General features: G+C 39.1%; 1 protein-coding gene across 5 annotated transcripts in view; it reads left to right on the top strand.

Annotated features, from left to right (window-relative positions):
* The window catches only part of gulp1a (GULP PTB domain containing engulfment adaptor 1a), a 91,793-nt gene that overhangs the window by 59,658 nt on the left and 13,698 nt on the right, over nt 1-18,437 (top strand). For 2 of the 5 annotated variants that reach the window (XM_042426551.1, XM_042426555.1), the window contains exons 3-4: nt 7,093-7,174; nt 16,913-16,974. In XM_042426551.1, coding sequence (XP_042282485.1) covers nt 7,147-7,174; nt 16,913-16,974 — 90 coding nt within the window. In that variant the 5' untranslated portion in view covers nt 7,093-7,146. Of the gene's footprint in view, nt 1-1,518; nt 1,637-7,092; nt 7,175-16,910; nt 16,975-18,437 lie in introns of those variants that run through there. The other 3 variants (XM_042426553.1, XM_042426552.1, XM_042426554.1) reach the window with 3 other exon arrangements.

The raw sequence follows: 18,437 nt of genomic DNA, 5'->3' as shown, positions 1-18,437 counted from the left end.
CTGGGCCAGCCACTTCCCTTACCCCACCACAGCTGTTCATACAAGACACAAACATGAAATGATATAGGGCAGAGCACAGAAAAACCCTTAGAAAAATAAAGTGTGAACAGAGAAAGCCCAAATCTTGAGACCCTCCCAGTTTTAAACGCTCTCTCAGGCAGAAACTAAAGGTCCGTTTGCCAACAAAAACACACACCATCACCAAAGTCCCTGACCAAGCTATATCTCTAACCAAATACCTTTTTAAAAGCACAAGAAATGCCTTCCGTTGCTTTGAATGACCTTTGGAAATTGGCTGTGACCATTTTTTTTTTGGTCTTTTTAGTGCTGTGTCTTTAAAATCAGGATCCTCTCTGAAACATAGCCTCTCCAAAGTAAATTTTCCTCTGAGATGCTACATGTCACATACACAACAGCAGCTCTTTGAAGTCTGTGTGCAAATACAAAACACGTTTGGCACCTATACATTCATGTCAGTGTTAATACAGACATGAATTCATCAAGGTCCCAAAAATACGCTGATATATTTGGATGAATGTCTCCATTTTTGCTAAAGCTCAATATTTAAAATCCCCCCTTTTTTTTTACTACTTCCCTAATTTACTCCCTTTTGATCCTTCTTTAATAAAGTCTCACCTTTATTATGAATTTCTTTATTCTTTTGTAAAGTCTTGTCTCAGTTGAAATTATACATCCACTGTTCATATCAATCTTTTAAAAGAATTGTTTTAACTCTTCAAAAACTGCTCGGTAGCCCTTCCTTAAGTAGCTGCTCTTTACTGAGACATCCAGAAAACAGAGTCAGACACACATTGTCCTGATTAGACCCCAGAATAACACAATTTGCATGAGATTCTAGATGTGCAGATATTAACCCACTTCACAGCTCTTTGCCCTAACCTCAATAAGCAGAGTAATTGGGTTTCTCTTTCAGGTGTTTGTCAGTTCTAACAATGTGTGTTTTCTGTGTTTTCTCTGACCTCTGCTTCTCTCAGGCAGTTCATCTCTATGTGGGGGAAAAAAAAAAAAGGACAATTAAGGATCACATTTTAAAGCGCTATAACAAGCTGCAGGGATACACATTTCTGAGCCTGTAGTGTGGTGAAAAAGGAAAGGGTATTATAAAGTTGACATAATTTCACAGGGAAGGCTTTTAGAGCTTTGTGTTGTGGAAAGGTATTATGACTTTTTACTTCATAATGTTTTGGCCATACTGCTGTTTTGATTGATGTGAAGATGTTGACATAAGGCTGTTGCCAGTGCACATAGTGTGATGATGAATCACATACTGCAGTAAAAAAGGGTCAGACTGAAACCTCTGGCATGTTGGGTTTTTATAGGTCATGTCTGGTATGCCACAGTGCATCTCAGTGGAACGGTTCCTGTCGAAAGGGGTCTCTTTTTTGCACATTCAAAACTTAAAAAAAAGAATCCTTCTGGACGAACTGTGGGCGGAGGAAGTTGGGTTTGAATGTCAAGTATCATGTGTCTAGGCAAACGCTTCTTGTTGAGTTTGCAAACCCCATCATCTCTCTTTACTGCAGTCCTTAGTGTACCACCATCTGGCCCACAGCTGAAAACTATTAAGATCCGTTGGAACTTCCTTTCCACTATTCCACTCTAGTTTTGAAGGCAAGTAAGTAGCTTTTACCTCAACTCTGTTGTTGTTTGCATGTTTCTCTACATAGATCTTTTTTTTTTCTACTCTCTGTAAAGGACAGCGGTGCTTTTGCTTGATAAAGAATGAGTCAGGGCGCTGAGTTTGATATACAACAGCGAAAGCGTCAGACTGTGTGAGAGAGCGAGTCTGGCTTTCAGATTAGACACCAAGACACCATGGTTGATTCAACTGAGGAATTCTGGGACTAAATTCATAAACAGATTGTAGTTGCGATGTCTAATGTGCCGCACTCAGCCTGCAAGATTCCTGAGCCGGGGTGAGAGCACAAGTGAAGAAAACAAAGGATCTTTGTTGATTTTCTTTCCGGCTGTGGCATTATGTTGGGACCACAGTGAATGCTTCTATCCCATGTTAAAAGCCTGCTGCCTTTTTAGTGCATATCAGTCAGATTAGTGAGTGACTGAGAGGCATTTCAAAATGGAACGGTACATTTTCTTTTTTTTTTTTTTTAAATAAGCCTTTTTAAACATTATCTTTCTTTCCCCAAACTTGTGCATTTCCAATTAATTTTCACTTGCGGGTTGTTGTTTGGGCTGGAGAGAGGACTCCACAGGGTCAAAGTAGGACGCACTGTTTTCCAGAAAGAGTCTTTCCCAAGCTAAATTCCAAATGTTTGAGTCACTGAAGGTGAATTGTTAAACCCTGGACATGTTTTTTGCTGTGCATCTCTCACTTGTTTTGGGAGGATGATACTAGTAAGTAAAAGTGCTGGCTCGTATTTTTACTGGGAGTTCATAAAAACAATTCAGCGTACATGTTGTTTATGTACTCAAGAGGTTATACACTTAAATGTTATGGGTTTTTTGGGAGTTTTTTTGTCTCATGTGTTAGACCTCATGTATTTCTGTATCATCTTTTAACTTAGAACAACAGAATTTTATGGTTTTAATTGCTCTTGTTGTTTGTGTGCTCATTTTCCTTTTGTTATTAGACACATTCATGTTTGTGCAGTCTTTCTGGAGCAAAATTGTGTATTATCAGTCAAGTGAGTATTCTGTAAGCCAGGTATGGGTTCTGACTGTGAGGACATTTCATGTAGACAGTATGTGTAAGGACACACAAATGTGCACAGTTATGTGTTTGCACCTATACACACATTCCTCTGGTGGGGAATTGAACAGACCTGACCTGCTGCTTCCAGTGCAGCTGGGGAACATCGAGGGGAGACTGAGGAAGTTTGCAGCTCAGTGTTAATTCTATGTGTGTGTGTGTGTGTCTGTGTGTGTGTGCATGTGTATGTGTCAGGGTCAACAGATCTCCCAAGGGGCTGCTGTTGAATCACCAGACAGGAAGCTATTAAAACAGGCGAACACTGCAGCTGTCAATCAAATTGAGTGACATCACAGTCAGGTGTCAGATGAGGCACTACATTACACCACACTATGTCACAAACAAACAGAAAGATAGTCGGGCTTTGTCTGCTGCCAGACCTTTCCACTGCGGGGTTGTGAGAATGAGAGCAGTCTTTGCTTTAAGAACTTAAAGCTCTTAATAGTGACTTTTACAGCTTGATCCCACCAGACGCGTCTGCGTCATGTTCCGGCTATGACGGGGCCACTGGAGCTGATCGGCCAGTCTTGTCAATGCTTGTGATCCCACCAGACGCGCCGCAGCACGTTTCAGAAGCATCCCAGAAGCGGTTTTTAGCTCCGTTAAACATACGCGCTCAGTCTATTTTTGACAGAAGCTGCATCAAGCTGCACAGAGCAGATCGAGCTGGGCAGGAAGTCAGACACAGAAACAGCATAGAGCATCAGGTCATTTTTCAAAATAAAACATCCTGCGCAGACTGCCCATTGTATATCAACATTAAACACAATTAAAAGAGACAAATAAAGAAACCATTTAACTACGTAGCCTACTTACCCAGAATAGAAGCACAGAAATCAAGGAAAATGACCAAATCAACAAAATCTGAGTAAGTCAACAAAATCAAGCAGTTAAGTTTATTAATTAGTTTTACTGTAATTACTATAGCAGCAGCTGGCTTGTCCATAGTCAAAACGCTCTGCTCCTGACGCCGTGTGGAGGACAGAAGAAAATGGCGTCGGAGCTGGAACGTGATGCAGATGTGCCAGGTGTGATTAAGCCTTTAGGGATGTCCTAAACTAATCCACAGGATTGGGAATAGTGCCAATTAAGACATTTATTAAATGATTCTATATCTCATAAAAGAATTTGGACTTTTTTTTTTCTTTTTTTTTGTCACTCATTTTACTCAGAGCAGGCCAGCTGTCAAAAACGCTTTGCTGTGCTTTTTTAAAACACTGGAACACAGCTCCATTGAGTTTATTATCATTACATTTTCTTAAATAATGTTGTTTTAGTTGAATTTCTCAGGTGCACCACACCTCTACAGTGCTGCTGTTGGCTGAAAATTACATTTTTGTGCATAAGGGAGATGAAGAGAGGCTGTCCAAATCCCCTCCATGCTTCCTGCCACAGCAGACCCACTCTGACACCTCTCTCTCTCCCTAGATTTTATATAAAAAAAACATTATGCTACTATACAAAATACTAGAAACCATCAAAGGGAAGATGCATTTTCTTAATGCAGGAAAACATATCTAACTAGCTTTGAAGATGAAGGAAACAGTGGAAAAAAAGTAGGTTCTCTGAAATGCTAAGGCTAAGTACCAAGGCCACTACTGCCAAGGTCTTAATTTGGCAGTTCAGATATTGCAGAGTAGTTTGGTGCTGAGATCTGCAGAATTCACCCTGTCTACCTTTGGTGAAATGTAAACAATTGTTACGTCCTTGTCCATCTGCTATGCAATGCAATGCTTTCAACAGCAGCTCTAGACTTGTAAATAAGGAACACAAGTTTGTCTTTTTCAGCAGCAAAGATTTTCTGTTTTGGCAGACTTAGGAATGTCCCAGTCTCCACCCTTAAGCTTGTTCCATTTAAATTTTCTCCAGCCCTTTCCAGGGCCTCCATTGCAGCAAAATATCCCCTTACAGTGAGAACCCACATATATTGTACTGCATTGTTTCTGCAAACCTCACTTCCTTCTGTTATATCCCATATATCATTATCTGCCTTATTATGTACAGTGCACAGCTATGGGCTTTTCATTTTTTTTAGTTCAAGGAGACAGTTGCTTATCATTGCAGAGCCTCTTTAATGCAAATTCAGAAATAATTGAAGCTCTGTTATGGATGCATCTTTGTTAAGGATGGTTTGTTTGTCACCGGTTCCTCCCGGCAATAAAAAAGATATTTGAGTCAATAAGCCTGACTCCATCATTTTCTAGTGGCACCTTACTGCTATTCAGCCAAAGCTAATGACCCATTTACCTCCCATGTTAGATTGATAGCATTGTTTTCAGATATTCATCTGTTTTTACCTAATTTCTCAGCCCCCTAGGAATATTGGTTGATAAAGCCTATTTTCTGAATGGCATTATTTATGTCAAGCTCATAATTGGTTTTTGTGCACCATAGATTGGCAAAGCAAAGAATAAATGTCCTCAGAGTTTGTTGCAGTGGCAGGTGATGAAACAATCCAAAATATATTACTTTTTGAGGCGAGGCAGAGTGTGAACTGTGAAGTGCGCATTCATTGATGGAGTATCATGCTTTTGCCAGTGTTGTGCTCCTTCTGTGTTTAACATTTCTGTATCTGCAACTTTTGATTTTAACCTTATCAGCGCACTAGAACTTAATTTCTGAATTTTGCAAAGAATTCAGTGTAAAAGACCAGTGTGTAAGATTTAGGGGGATCTATTGGCAGAACTATTGGCAGAAATGGAATATAATATTCATAAGTATGTTTTCATTAATGTATAATCACCTGAAAATGAGAATCATTGTGTTCTCGTTACCTCAGAATGAGCCTTTCATATCTACATAGGGAGGGGGGCCTCTTCCAAAGAGCCCGCCATGTTGTACCGCCATGTTTCTACAATTGCCCAGAATGGACAAACCAAACACTGGCTCACAGAGAGCCTTTTGCATTTTTCGTGAGTTTCATGGCCACCATAGGTTCTCTTACACGCTTGGAAGGGGAGGGTGGGGATGGGGGTGTATTCAGTCGGTTGCAATCTGCAGCCTCACTGCTAGAAGCCACTAAATCCTACACACTGTTCCTTTAAATACTTTAATTAACACTAACTGAAAGTTGGTGCAGTGAATCATGTGAAACTTGAGATTTTAAAGAAAAAAAATATGTAAATTAAAAATATTTACTTGCTAAATACTCCTCTGTGTGACTACCTACATCCCTCCATTGGATGTACTAGGATGTTCATGTAGAGCACCTACATCATTTTCATGAATAAAATCTAGTTTCTAAAAAGTGTTTGTTGGAGAGCACAGTATGTTGGCAGTTTGGTTCCTGGGCATGAGTAGGATTTGTTTTTCTAGGCTCAGGCTTCCCTTGATAAATGGAAAATGTCAGAGTTAGAAAATTTTTAATTAATTTTTGCTTAGGCAGAAGCTAATTTGTTTGGAAAAGCAAAGATTGAAAGCTGTTTTGCGCCAGGCCTCGCATATTCTCCCATAGTAAAAGAGTAAAGCATATTGATTGTGGAACAGGCTGACAGCTACCTAGGCCTGGACAGTTTGTCCTTGCTGTCCTCTAGATTGCTGAGCTATCTTGGGGAATTGATGCAAAGGCCTGAAAGCAGTCAAAGCACAGTGTCACTCTTTGGAGACGCTATGGAGGTGGACATTTTGCATTTGTAGAATAAATTGCTATTTTGTAATGTAGCACAGATCCAATGCACTGTACCAGTCACAGTGTTCAGGCATATCCAGGGAGTGCTGCTTCAGTTACAAAGAAAACAGAGGAAAAAGAAAAACTGTCTTTAACCACAACCCACATTCATCTCTTACTTTATGCAGACTATGGTAGAATCATACCAATGTTGTTTTTATGTGAGATAATTTTATTACACGCAAAGTTTGATGCTGGCCTCTCCTATGATGACTTAACTTTATTGCATCAGGTTTTAGTTTCTAAGTCTTGTAAATGTTTATGTCTAGTGTATTGGTGATAGAATTGAAGTGGCGCTCGGATAGAAACACTTGCTCTTTTTGAAAGATTAGAACACAACACAACATGGATTAAGATAAACATTTTTACTTGCTTTTGACAGAAGATTCTATGTTGTTAAAGTCTGCAGTACACTGAGGTACTTTATCATCAACATCACAAGGTTAGAAATAAAGACAGATGATAATACTGATGATGAGGTCCAGTGGTAAACAATTGTAATGCAGAAGGGCTGGGATTTTAATTGGAATATGTTCTGACGGCTGAACATTGCCTCACTCTCAGAGGGTGGGGATTTTCACAGAAAAAATAAAAAAAAAACTTCAGACTTTCAGCTTTTTAGACTCTCTGCCTTTTTAGTAAAGGCTTGAGGTCAAAACCATTTTTAACTCGTTTTTCTCTGCTGCTTCTCCAGGTGGAATATTGGCAGATACACAGAAGGGACCTCGCAGACGCTACATTTTCCACTATGAACCGCGCCTTCAACAGGAAAAAAGGTAAGCAGAAATAGCTAATGCTGACATGGAGTGAGAGAGATACGCAGTTGTTTCTATCACTACACTGACTTTCTATTGCTACTCTGCTAATATAATGCTGAACGTTTTCGATGTGTCGCACCATCTGAGTATCAGCGAAACTCATTTTAAATGTTATTCTGTTCCCGAACTTGAATAATGAAAAGAATTTCTCCACAAGCCAAGGCAGAGAGATAACAGAAGCTTGAGAGTTTTTTTTTTTTTTTTTTTTTTTTTTATCAAGATGGAGCACTCACTGTTACTGTTTTGCTTTTACGATCACCAAGATTTACAGTATTTGTCGCTACTGTGTGTATTTGTGATGCCAGAGACCAATTCTGTGAATCTTGCACAAAAACTGTTGGTGAATACCCCACATCTGAATTGGAGGATCGGTCTTCTCGGTTTCAGCCATAAATCATTATTTTGGCAGGACTATAAAGTCTGCACACTGAAAGCTCCCAATGAAAAACAAAAAAAAAACCCAAAACTGAGTTACGTTTATGTTTAGTATTTTTGGCTGATGAAATGATTCTTTTTTTTTTTTTAGATGCACTGTTTGACTTCAAAGGCTGCAATAAAGCAGCCAAAGCATAAAATTATTCATAAAGCTTTGAAGGACAACAAAATACAAACAGAGTACAACAAACATTAAAACTAAATGGGCAACAAGCATAACAACATAAACATCCCGCCCTGCATGTGAGTAAGTGTTACACAGTTAAAGAGATTGCGCAACACTACAGAGTCTTGAGGTGACCCTGCCCAAATGCGGAGGAGGGGATATTTGGGACTGCAGTTTGCAAAACAGCTTGATGTGTTTACCACCATCTGTCTCACTCTTCTGGTGTGAATCAACAGACCTGAAGAAGCCTTGGACAGTGTTGAGGAAAGTGTCCGGGGCCCAGGTGGTGCGCTGGGCTTTAATGATATTTAGGTGTCATAATTCACTTTTTCCCATTAGGTCCTCTATTTTAGGAGCTAAATATGGTAATCGGCGAGGGCAAATACTCCCTCCTCACTTTATATTAGACTCCCCTTTGATTGCATAATATGGAAATGCAGCTCCATTCCTTTCATTTGAACTGTTATTGAATTTCTGTGAATATCAGCAGATACTTAGGCTGTACGTTTGTGCTTGTCTGTGCATTTATTGTGATGGTATGCTGGAAAAAGTAAATTATAGTTGGTAAAAGGCTTGATCTGAAAGTTAGCTTTGCTAGTAGACAGATAATGAGGGCCCCTGCAAAATGGAAAGACTTTAAAATAGATAGTAAACTGTTCTCTCAACAAACGCTCCTAGACAGGCTAGCACACACTGTCCGTTTCTTTATGTTGCACTGAAAAGGGTGCATCCAGTCACCCATCTGCCATAAAATTAAAGCATTCTCACTAAAGGAAGGAAAATGGTTTTCTGACCTCCATCATACAGTCTGACATCTACACACCAACAGATGTCTGACCCTCGAGCTTCTTTATAGATTTAATTTCTGCAACACTTGTTACAGGCTTTCTGTGGCACACGGTGCCAAAAGGTCCACAGCAGATAGTAAAATGAAAGGTTTTTTTCCTCCCATGAATATCAAGCATTTCTATTTAAGAGCATGAACCATAGTATTTTTTTAAAAAATATATCTGGAGCCATTTATGTATATGAACAGTGTATTTTTCTACTTCTATGTGTGCTCTATAGGCTTAAGTAACTATTCCAAGTTTCCTGTTGCAAAAGAAACTGAATGTTGATGAATAGCCTCAAAGTTGATCCTCCAAAGATTTCATACAAATATTTGAATGGAAGCATTTGTATAAGGATTAAATTTAGTTTTTGAAACAGCCGGTATCTTGAACTGTTTTTAATGGAAATTGGAAGATGAGGAAGATAAGAGGATGAATAGCGCAATCGCTCCTCTGGGGAGGACTTTAAACCATAACACAGAGAGAACAGGTTCAGACCAGCCTGGTAGAATTGAGATTGTCTCATTATACAGTGATCTGATTCCTTTGAAACCATGCCTTTTTCAATTTTTCATCTTATTTGTTTACAATTGTGGATGAAACATTGTCATCGATCTAAACTATTTTCTGATATGCAACATTTCATTTGCAGCTGACAACTTCCCACATGGGCTGAACAAAGGTTTTCTTGCCAATGATGTCACATTAGTGTAAATTATTCAGTCTCTGCTGAACTCTTAATATGTGTAAAGAACACAGTTGCATTTGGCTCACTTCCATTATCATTATCATTTTTTTAAATTTATTTTATTTTATACACCAAAAAAATAGTCAACGTACAGTCCAACAGGTGTATAAATGTTCAACAGTTTATGATTTATTTATTAATTTTTGCACCTGTCCCGACTGCCTCTGCTGCTGCTGGCTGAGAAAGTGAAGGCTGGCACTGACAACAGATCAACTCCGCTGATTTATCTCCCGCTTTATCTCTGTGTCTGGCTGTGTTTTGTGGATGTGATCACGTCTAGCAGGTAATGCCCACAGGGATTTTGATCATTTTTTATCTCCTATCTTTATTGCCCTGTTCTGTTGGACCTGACTTGCATTGAATAGTTGAACTCTACGAAATTCACGTGTACCTCTTGGAGAGCCATACAGCAGCTGTTCAGAAAACCTAACTCATTTAACATGTTATGTACCAGCAAGGTAGCCTACTCTGACTTGTGCTTTCGTGACTTGGAAGTTGACAAGCTTGTGGGTACAGTATAGTATTTACAATAGTTGCCAGTTTACTCGATACGCCTAGTCACGCATTTTTCATGCAGTCAATTTTTTTGAGAGGTCACAGTTTCACAACGCATATGTTTATGTTCACACCAAACCAAGTTGTCACCAGTAATTATCAGCTTTGACTTCTAATTGTAAAGGAAGGTATGTCTGTCTGTCCATCTGTCTGTATGCGTGTCCTTCACGCATCTCGACAACTGTTCATCCGAACGACTTCAAACTCTGCAGGTGTATTGCTGAGGATCCTAGGAAGTGCAGTGGTAAGTGTGAAGTTGTTTGGATTAGTGGTTCTCGATCTGCTTCTTCTTCTGCCTGTGGAGTCAACAAGCAGAAATACAGACAGCGCTTCTCTACCATTACAACCCACATTGTGGTTTACATCTGTAGTGATAGTGACTTAAAAACATTTAAGAGACTTAAACTCTCCTACTGAACTGTGTACTGCGAACGAAACTTGGCATGTACTGTACGTTCAAGACTTACTCCAAGATGTCTCAGACACGTTTTGAACAGGCACTGCAGTTTATCTAACTAATAAGCAAGGAATCTCTGTGTGTCTGTCTGTCTGTATGTATATATATGTGTCCTTCACATATCTCGGGAACCATTCATCTGATCAACTTCACACTTGACGGTTGTATTGTTGGGGACCCAAGGATGTCTGATGTTGAATATGGTGCATTTTGGACACACAACATGTTAAATATTAATAAACTTTGACTAAACAAGCGAGCAACTCTCTGTGCCTGAGTGCAGCAGGGGCTGTTTGATATAAACACTGTCACATCACAGCGGGGCGGGGCTTCAGGGCTCTGACTTGACTTCACACTTGGCGGGCGTGCTGCTGAGGACCCAAGGAAGTGAAGTGTCGGGTGTTAAGTTGTTTGGACATGTGACACGTTTAATAAAATTTGAATAAACAAGTGAACAGCGAACCGCTCAGCTCCATGTCTGGCACACCTTGGCACCAAGGTAACTAATGCAGTCTAATACAACAGCCCTGCAAGAAATGAGTGAAGGTTATAATGTTCAGTTATTGTTTTAGAGAGGTGTTGATTCAACTTTATTGTCACTTTGGAGGCTGTAGTTTGTTGTGTTGTTCGATTGTAATATGTCAAACTGAGATGTGTTCCTATTATTTGGTCTACACTTATGTGGAACATGGACTTAATTTCATTGCAGGTCACTGTGATGTGCTGCATCATATCTGACCTGATTGACTGCAGTAATAAATATAATACAATACTGTCACACCAACAGAAGCCTAACTTTAGTCATGTTAGTGCAGAAGAATAGCCTAAATATAATGGTCCAATGTACTGGTGATTATACAGTAGACGAGGACAGTGCAGTGTTTGCCCTAGATTTTCTTGCAGCAGTGGGAACTGGAGTCTCTTAGGTATTTTGGTAACGTTTCCTCAAGTTAACATAGAATTATACATACAGTTATAGTAAAACTATCCTAATTGCGTGTCTCAACTGCTGAAACAAAACAAAGGAACGATTTGTCATGTTCATTTTCTTCATTTATCTAGTACAGCGAGAAACCTGAGAACTGTCGTCGGTTGCCATATGTCACATAAGGTCACAGATGTGCTTCAGGCACTTATTCATCTGAATTGTGATATTCACATCATTTTTAGGATGTTGTATTTTTTTTTATTATTGAGGTAAGATGTCCGCTATCCATCATTATGATTGAATCAACAAAATGCAGCCATACAGAAAATTAGATGCAGAGGATACACGGGCTTTTTAATTTCCTTTGGGCCAAGTTAACTGAATTGCCAGACAATATAAATAACTAAGTGTAGCTCAATTCAGAAATGTACCCTGCAACTGTTTTTAATATGATTGTAGGACAAATAATTTAATAATGCTCTTTTTTGGTGGTGTAATGTATGTGTGTCTCGTTGCCTTGTACTGCAAGGGACACTAAGATATAAAAGGAGTGTCTGTGTCATTGTCTGAATGTCTACTCAGACCATGTTGGTTTATTCAGGCATATGACCATGATTATGGATCATGGGCATTTACTTTTCTGGCTCTGTCTAATCTGTATTAGCCCTGAACCTTGAATTACTTCGTACCAGCAATGTTTGCTGCATTTGTTCTTCGCTTTATATTGAGTGGAACCCTTGAAGCTTGTGATGTTTAGGTTTTACTGTCAGAGAGGTGATGGTTCAGTTTGTAAGGACGTAGATTGCAGTGTTGTTGCATTTAATTGCATTAAACTGCAGAGAGGTGGTGACATTTTTGTCGATCGCCTCATTTGTTTTGTATACAGCGGAGACAAACCCATAGTGAGATTCTCTCAAAGGATGCACTATTACTGCTTCTATGTCACTGGAACATTTTGCATAGCCTTTTTAGTATTTAACCCAGCCTTCATACTGTATCTGGATGAATTTTTGTGCCCAGACAGTGGTACAGTTTAAAAATGAAATGCTGTATGTCAAAGTAGCCCACTTTTCTACTGGGTCTCAGTAGAAGTGTGGTAAAGGTCCTTTCTACTTGGAGCCCATTTGAAGTTGTCTTCTGCATGATGGAGAACTGTGCATACCCAGCAAATTCATTGTGTGTCATTGATTGAGCACTGCAGTGAATTAAGCTATTGCCTGCTCATGTCTTGTGGCCCTATAGAAAAATTGTGCTCTTACAGTGCAGCACTCAAGCTCTAAACAGTGAGGGCTAAGTGTGGAGAATCTTAAAGAGGAGTGACCACAACACTTTTGCAATAATAATAGCTCTATGTAAAACCTTTTATATAACTCTTATTGTTGTTATTAGTGATGCTGGTGGTATATTAGAACTGATATTAGTGTCCTTTATTTGTATTCCACTTGTCCCTCACATGTATATAGTAGGTGAAAGACTGCAAAGTGCCACAGTAAAAGCAACCAGATAATTTGAATAGACAAATAGACAAAGAAAGACTCAATTTGGTAAATTTGGAGGACATCAAACACATTTTCTTTGGAAATTATTTGCAATAGCACTGGTACATATTCTCCTGGAATATATCTTTTGAAAGCATCTTGTTTGCCAGTTTAAAGCAGACCCTTTGTACATATTATATAGATTTTATTTTTACCTGTGGAATTTTCTCCTTGAACTAACTTACAGTCTTGATAAAGCTGAAGACTTTGTAATAATATATAATAGTTCTTTAAGTGGAGGAGCACTTGTTATCTTTGGATTCCTGTCTCATTGACATGAAAGACTGTAAGCACCCTTTATCCCCCCTAGTTCCTGAATCCACAGTAGAACATGAGATAAAGAGGTGTGAGATAGAGCAAAATACAGCTGTTAGTGCGGAGATAAGAAGAGATCATGAGCGATAAAGGTCTAATAGATCAAAGGTTCTCTTCATCCACAAATTGCCGTGTGTGCTGGGTTTTTTTTCTGTGCAAGGTGTCAGTCTCTTTTGCTCCAGTACATCACAATTAAAATTAGGTTAGTCCAGCAATGCAGGTTTTGTTCCATGAAATGAATTATCGATTGTAAAAGGAGTGGTACTGAAAGCATCATTGCTAACATCTCAGTCATAACTTAGTGAAATTTGATGTGTGAACTGCTCAACACAACATGTAAATACAGTTTGTGGAACATTTGTGTAGCTACTCTCAAAAAGTAGATAAGATCCATCACTGCTCCTGGGCTTTTTATTTGAATTGCTTAGGAATCATTGCTAGCTTAAGGTACTTATTGTTTTTTTTGTTGTAGTTGTTGTTTTTTCTTTTCTTTTTTCCCCTCACACCAAACGATGAACCATTTATATCTGTCTACTTTATTCAATCAGAGCAGGTGTCAATGGGCAGTATTTTAGGCACCAGTGAACAGACTTAGAGTAGAATAGATCAAGTCGGTTTTGAAATAAGCCAAATGTTTTCCCTGTATGCTAGAAAAAACATTTTCCTTAACACTTATGTTTTGAAGTCTTTGAAATGAAACAAAATTGTTACCGCTGACAAATCTCTGGATTTCAGGGTGGAGGATAGATTATGTGTCAGAAAACCAACTACGTAGAGAATTCTATTTTATTTTTGTTTGAAGCTTGAAGACTGGAGTCCAAATTGGTGTAACATAGTTTTGCATTGTTGCAAGCGTGAAAAAGATCTCAGGGGGTGTACAAACGTCTCTAAAACACTTCATATAAGAACTAACCATGGGTCTTACATTATATGGTCGCTGTCTAATGTAATCCTCACTTGTTTCAGTAAGGGCTGGAAAATTATACTGTTTTCAGAAGAGACCCGCCCTCAAGATGTGAAAGCAGAAACATGAAGGCAGCTATTGCTAATAACAGTCGTTGCTGGAGTGTAACATGCATGAAGGACTTGTGACCTTTATGCTTTCACACTCGCTAACTGCTTCTCCAGGAAACAAGAGAGCACAGAGAAGCAATGTACTCCCCATCTCTAGAGAGCTGTGTGAAGCACACTCCAGTTTGACAGAGAGGCATTGACACTTTTCATGCTGTCATCCCTTGAATGTTCCCTCATCTTCATCCAACACTTGACAACTCAGCCACATAGACTGACCTTCAGACGCCAGCTCATCCTCACGCGCCAGCAGTTAATCATCCCTTCAGGCGACCCGGGCATCACTTGCAACTTTTGCCACTTGTGTTGTGCTCATGTATTTGCTATTTAATGCTGCAAAGAGAAAGAAAGAAGTATGCCTCCCCACCCTTTAATCAGAACAGTGTGTGCTGACGCCTTGAAAAAAAAAAAGCCAGCCTACCTGCCATGCCGCTGTGTCAGCCTTCACCACTCTCCTCCTTTCTCTGTCCTTTCTTTTGGAATTTACAGTTTCTTTGCCTCCTTAGTTGTACAAGAAAGGAGAAGCTAAATCATCCCTCCTTCAACTTTCATTCAAGAGTCCCACTAGGAAATTGATTGCACTTTGGAGGAGACTGCAAGGTGCAAGCAGGGATAATCTCATTGCACAGCTGTTAAGTAAACTTATAAGGAGGACAATTTAAGTTGAGGGAAAGGCTTATGTTTACCAAAGTTATAAAGACCGCCATCTTTGCATATTGCTGTTTCCTGTGTTTATTCATTTCCTGCCATTACAATAAACTGCCGTAAATTAAAAGTTTGCCCATTGGTTCCCTTGTAAATAATATGCAAACCAGTCTCAGATCAAAATGTGTAATAGTTATGTTAGTCATCAGCGCAAAATATGTTAGTTTCACAATAAAAGCTCTAAAATTGTGAGATGCCTACGTTTTTTTGGCGTATTGTTTTCTGTTAGCCTGTGTCCAGGTCACATGACTGTCAAGGTTCTGTCTGTGAAAACAAACAAAATGGCTGACATTAGTTTCCTGCCACATTCCTGTGTGTAGCTGGCAGCTGTATTGTTGAGTTATCAAGGACGCTTTGTTGTGAAACAAATACGTTTTGCGCTGTGGTTCAATGTAGTTATTATACACTTTGATGTGAGACTAGGTCGCAATATGTTAGATTAGCAAACCTAAGCAATCATAATTAAGCAAATGCGGAGCACCAAATTAACACTAATTAGAATAGACGTTGAATTCATCAAGCTACTCAGCCAACAACGTCATGTACACAAAGTCATTAGCATACTTATGCAGAGGACATGGTAAAGTTGATTCACATCTTTTTCACCTTGCAATGCCTTGATTAACACAATCAACATACAGGAGCAGAGTGCACTGAGGTCACAGTTGTGCATCTTTTGTCACAAGATTCATTAACAGGGCGATAAGCCTGTACAAATGGGAGATGAAGAAAGAAAGAAAAGAATCCTTAATCAGTGGATAATTAAGAGAATGCTGGAGACAGTATAATGGGATGCTTTGGGTCGTGCTATCAATGACCCAAAATGATCTCTGATCTGCTGCTCACTTTGTGTTGGTGTAATCTTCAAAGGCAGTTGTTATGGAGATTTTTAAACAATTCATTATCTGTGTGTACTGAGTGATAATAATTCAAAAATTATATTCTTAAAACTCAAATCGTTTGATGCTCATTTTTCATTGTATTTACCCAGTGAAATAGTTTTGAAAATACAATATTACTGCTGTTGATTGTTAGTGGAATCTGTCCAGAAATAGTTGTTTGGTGACCTTCAGGTCCACATATAAAGCACATTGTTATTTGGTTTATAATGAATATGGAATGTCCTGAATGTACGCAGAACATTCAAAGTATGTTCAAATTGAAGGCAAAGAGAGTTTTTGTTTTCCTTTAATGTGTAAATTTGACCTCTTCTTTATCTCGTCTTAATAAAACATATAAACACTTTCTACTCACTCAAATGCATCTTCACGTTAATTAGCGCCACCTAGAGCGCATTCATGTCCGTTCACCTCAAGTTGCGCCTTTAAATTTATGTCAAATGCAATCGTGCCACCTCTAAACATCGCTGTGCGTTCAGTCAGAGCACGCCTTGTGATGAAGCTCACAGGTTCGATCACCTGTTCGTCAGGACAAATCAGGGTTGGCAAGTGGGAAGAGCATTTGTCCCTGCCTAATTACCACTGCTGAGGTGCCTCACATTGCCAGGGCCCTTAACCCCACCTGCTGCTCCAATGGAACAGCAGGTGGGGTCTGACCAACAAATCAGACTGCGGTTGCACTGAGGAACTTCCAGGTGCAAATGTGTGTGACTGTATGAGAGTGAGGGAAGGTGTTCCTGAAAAAGAAGCATTGCACTCATTGAACCTATCCTGGTTATGTAAAGATTTATATAAGAAATACAGATCAAGTAAAAAAATACTTTCATAAGATAAAACTCCAATCTTTGATTCCTATTTTATGCATATTTCAGTTTTTCTGTGATGTCAAGGTTTTGTGTATGTGCTTTGTTTTACAATAATCAGTCCTCACATGTTTAATTTTGTGGTATTTACCCTCTTATGTAGTTAATTATACCTCTGCCATGCCTTATTGAATGAAACCATCGATTATGACTGCTTTATTGAGTAAGTTGTTTGTATCATTTCAGATAAATCATGGATGCACACCCCGGAGGCACTGGCCAAGCATTACATACCCTACAATGCCAAGGTATGTTTCACCATCTGACTGTGCACTGTGAGAGCAGTGTGACTATAAAAAAGTCAAACAATAAATGCATTTTGCTGTTAAAGAATGGTGCGAGGAAGCTTTTATAGCGAAACAGATTTGCCACAGAAACAAAATAAACAAAACAAAATCTTTCTGTTGTGGTTTCACCTCTGTTTGCCCTGTCAAACCAACACTTCTCAGTCAGGAGATGCATTTCTCTTGAGACAACCAGGCTTTTCGTTGATGGCAATAGCAGCTCAGTCTGTCCAGCAAATGAGCTTTGCTGTCTCTGGGTTTGCTTTCATCAGGTGCCCACATTTTCATAGGAAGGCACCTCATGGAACACCCCTTACCCCATTTAAATTGCTAATTGCCACCTTTAACACTGACATATTTGACAATAATAATTTAGATTTTTGATAGTGATATATTTTATTTTCTTCCTAGACTTTAAGTATGAGCTGTCACAGGACTGATATTTCCTTATTTATCTTCCAGAGCAGCTGTTTTCCTCAGTTCTGTGGAAAGGGGAAAATTCTCCATGTCAAAGTTTAATTTTAAAAGAGTTTGTCTGTGTTTTATCCATGTTGATCTGTTTATTTCTTAAGGAATGTGTTAGTGAGGGGGTGTTTCTGTAAAGTGACTCATGCTTCTGTCAAAACCAGCCAAAACTATTGGTCCTGACACAAGCATAACTTGGTACATTTGGTCTTGACTGGAAACATGGCTAGTTACAAAACACTTCTTTAAAAGTCTTTTTCAAACATCCAACAAACACATCTTGAAGGAGGACTGTCTCACTCGGGGAGCGCCTCCCTGTCAGAATAGTTTTCTGCTTCATTTCAACAAAGAGTTTCTCTCCTATGAGGCACAGAAACTGTCAGCCAACATCCCGTGCTTCAGAAATGTTATGATGGAAACAAGGTGGAACTCCAAACTACCACATCCCCCAAACTGCTGAAGCTCCCTCAGTGTGTGCAGCAAAGAAGCAGAGGGAACTGCCAGAAGACATATCTCTGAAATCAAAGCATAATGTCAGTTCCCATAGTGTCTGCATATTGTCAGTTTTCACTGATGAGTTGACTGTTTGTCTAAATTTGCTGAGATCTGAATACACATATACACTCATTACTGAAGGAATTGGAGGGAATGAGAGAGTGTCAAAGTGCTGAGACTGTGTTTGGCCTATTCTCCCTGGTTCAAAGCACTCAGAATTGTTGAATATAAGCTAAGTTAGCAATTTTCCTACATATTCTTCTAGTTAGTAAGTGTAGAATCCCTCCTTTTTCTGGGAATTTGGGGTTATTAGCATCATTTTAGGGAGTTTATATACTGCAGTTGAAAACGTACACATGGTGGGTATTTTTAGACTCAATATGTTTGACTTTGACTACTTTTACACCGACAAAACTATTAAGAAATAAATGATTAAAAATTCTGTCCCCACAATGTTGTTTGTGGCA

This window comes from Thunnus maccoyii, chromosome 11, assembly GCF_910596095.1.
Source record: "Thunnus maccoyii chromosome 11, fThuMac1.1, whole genome shotgun sequence".
In the NCBI taxonomy this organism is placed as follows: domain Eukaryota; kingdom Metazoa; phylum Chordata; class Actinopteri; order Scombriformes; family Scombridae; genus Thunnus; species Thunnus maccoyii.
Note: the sequence above shows the minus strand (reverse complement) of the source record. Positions and strands in the feature narration are given on the sequence as shown.